General features: G+C 38.2%; 2 protein-coding genes across 2 annotated transcripts in view; both read left to right on the plus strand.

Moving 5' to 3' along the window:
* Nucleotides 1–612, plus strand: part of LOC106872023 (proteasome assembly chaperone 1) — a 5,432-nt gene extending 4,820 nt beyond the window's left edge. The window contains exon 4 of the mRNA XM_052967692.1: nt 487–612. Within this exon, the coding sequence (XP_052823652.1) occupies nt 487–612 (126 nt within the window). The remainder of the gene's footprint in view (nt 1–486) is intronic.
* Nucleotides 613–1,154: 542 nt separating this feature from the next.
* LOC128247642 (proteasome assembly chaperone 1-like) overlaps nt 1,155–2,187 on the plus strand; it is a 3,785-nt gene continuing 2,752 nt past the window's right edge. The window contains exon 1 of the mRNA XM_052967548.1: nt 1,155–1,395. Coding sequence (XP_052823508.1) covers nt 1,209–1,395 — 187 coding nt within the window. The 5' untranslated portion in view covers nt 1,155–1,208. The remainder of the gene's footprint in view (nt 1,396–2,187) is intronic.

The raw sequence follows: 2,187 nt of genomic DNA on the forward strand, positions 1-2,187 counted from the left end.
ATTTCGAGCGTGGCCGTTTTCGTGCGGGTGACACGTAAAAGCACCCACTACACTCTCTGAGTGGTTGGCGTTAGGAAGGGCATCCAGCTGTAGAAACTCTGCCAAATTAGATTGGAGCCTGGTGTTGCCATCCGGTTTCACCAGTCCTCAGTCAAATCGTCCAACCCATGCTAGCATGGAAAGCGGACGTTAAACGACGATGATGATGATGATGTAAGACACTTGTATCCACAATGTAATCCTCAGGCAATGTCAACATAACAGTGTGTGTTTGACAAGGCTGTACTTTTTGAATTTAGAGACAGAATCTATTTGCTAGACCTCTATGCAGTCTCCATTTCCCCAGTTTCATTCACAAGATTTGGATTAATTTGTGATAATACAAAATGACATTGTTTCAAAATGCCATGGAGTACAATCAAACCCAGGACTTTGTAGTTCCAAAGCAAATGGGTTAACCATTAAGCCTGGTGCATATTTGATCAGGTATCAGAAGATGCAGCAGCCATCATGTCAAGTTCATTGTGCAGAACATTCTCAACTCTCTTACAAGATGAGCCAATAGCATTGGCTTTCAATCCATCACCATGTGGTGAACATGATCATTGGTGACAGTTGCAGGATATCCAGACCCTGGGTCATCTTCAAGACTCTCCCTTCCCCTCCTAAATTCAGCTGTCCACTTTTGCACTGTTGCTAAAGGTGGAACATCATCCCTTAATGTAGCAGCCATGCCAGCATGAATGTCGTTGGGGGCTAAACCCTTTTCCTACAGGTACTTCATAACACCACAATGCCAAGTTTTTTGTGTACATTTTCAAGAGAAGTCACTACTAGTTACCTTTTGATGTCTTCTTTGAACAATCAGATGTCAGTTTATCTGGAAAGAAACAATTAGGTTATTAATAAGAAGAGGTTGGAATTAATGCACACAAGATTTCTCACCTTTAAACATCACTCATTATGAACTTCTCAGCCGACCTTCATATAAATCTGTTGTATCAAGGCAGAGTTTATTGTTTTTGACCAATAAGAACAGAATATGTGAAGATCTGAAATCAGCCCTTCAAAAAAACAAAATAAGCACATGTCCCTTCAAATGCTAACTTATAAAACTAAATATATATTTGACCCACTTTGCATAAAACCTATTTTTCATTGTTGCTTCTTGTTTCTGAAATTCTTTGCAGGTCTTTGATTCTCTCCAGATGAACTCCACTGAAGTGTTTGTTCTTACTTCAGCGCCAGCTAGTGACTTCCAAACTGAAGCCTCTCTTTCTCAATTAACAGTACCATTTCTTCGTACTTTAAGAAGTTCCAGTACATGTTGCTTGCAGAGACCGCCTTGTCCTTACCTTGAACAACCAAATCTTATTTCTTCTCTCTCAGCACAAAGTTAGTTTAACGAACTCTTTTATTTACTCATTTTTTGTCTATATCTTGTGTGTGTGTGTGTGTATAAAGATGAAATTAAATAGAGAGATACAATTGACAATCCAATGATTTATTTATATTATAATATAATATACTATGAATCTATCTTTAAACTTGACCTATGAAGAGACTTATATTTAAGGGAATTGTTTATATATCAAAAAATGTAATATAAGTCGAAATAAATTGTTGGCATTTTGATGTTTTAACAATTGTTTATGTTATTTGAAATTATGTTATATATAAATAAATTATTGGATTGTCAATTGTATCTCTCTATTTATTTTTATCTTTGTAAATTGCCTTATACCCCTATTTATGTGGTATTCAACCGACGTACTAATCAAATGGATGTTTTACATACCCCTCTGAAGAAATTTTTTTCCTTAGTTTGTTCGTGCTTTCCCCACTCTCGCCTCCTCCACCTCCTAACACCATCACACCACACCACACTACACCATACCACACAACACACCACCACACACACACCAGCACTGACCAATTCCCATCCCCACATTTTTACACATACACACGCACATGTCAAGATCACCAGCCCTCTTTCACACGCACATACATACTCTCTTACACACACGTGCACCTTCGTTTTGGGATCACCATTACTTTTTTATCTCCCCTTCTTCTTCCTAGCTCTCCTGTGTGACCCCTCTGTCCGGCATTCGCTATGATAGATCGCTATCCACTACACATTCTTTATTTTCTCTCCTTGTTTCTTTCTGTGTTCCTTTCTGTAGA

This window comes from Octopus bimaculoides, chromosome 4 (assembly GCF_001194135.2).
Source record: "Octopus bimaculoides isolate UCB-OBI-ISO-001 chromosome 4, ASM119413v2, whole genome shotgun sequence".
NCBI lineage: Eukaryota > Metazoa > Mollusca > Cephalopoda > Octopoda > Octopodidae > Octopus > Octopus bimaculoides.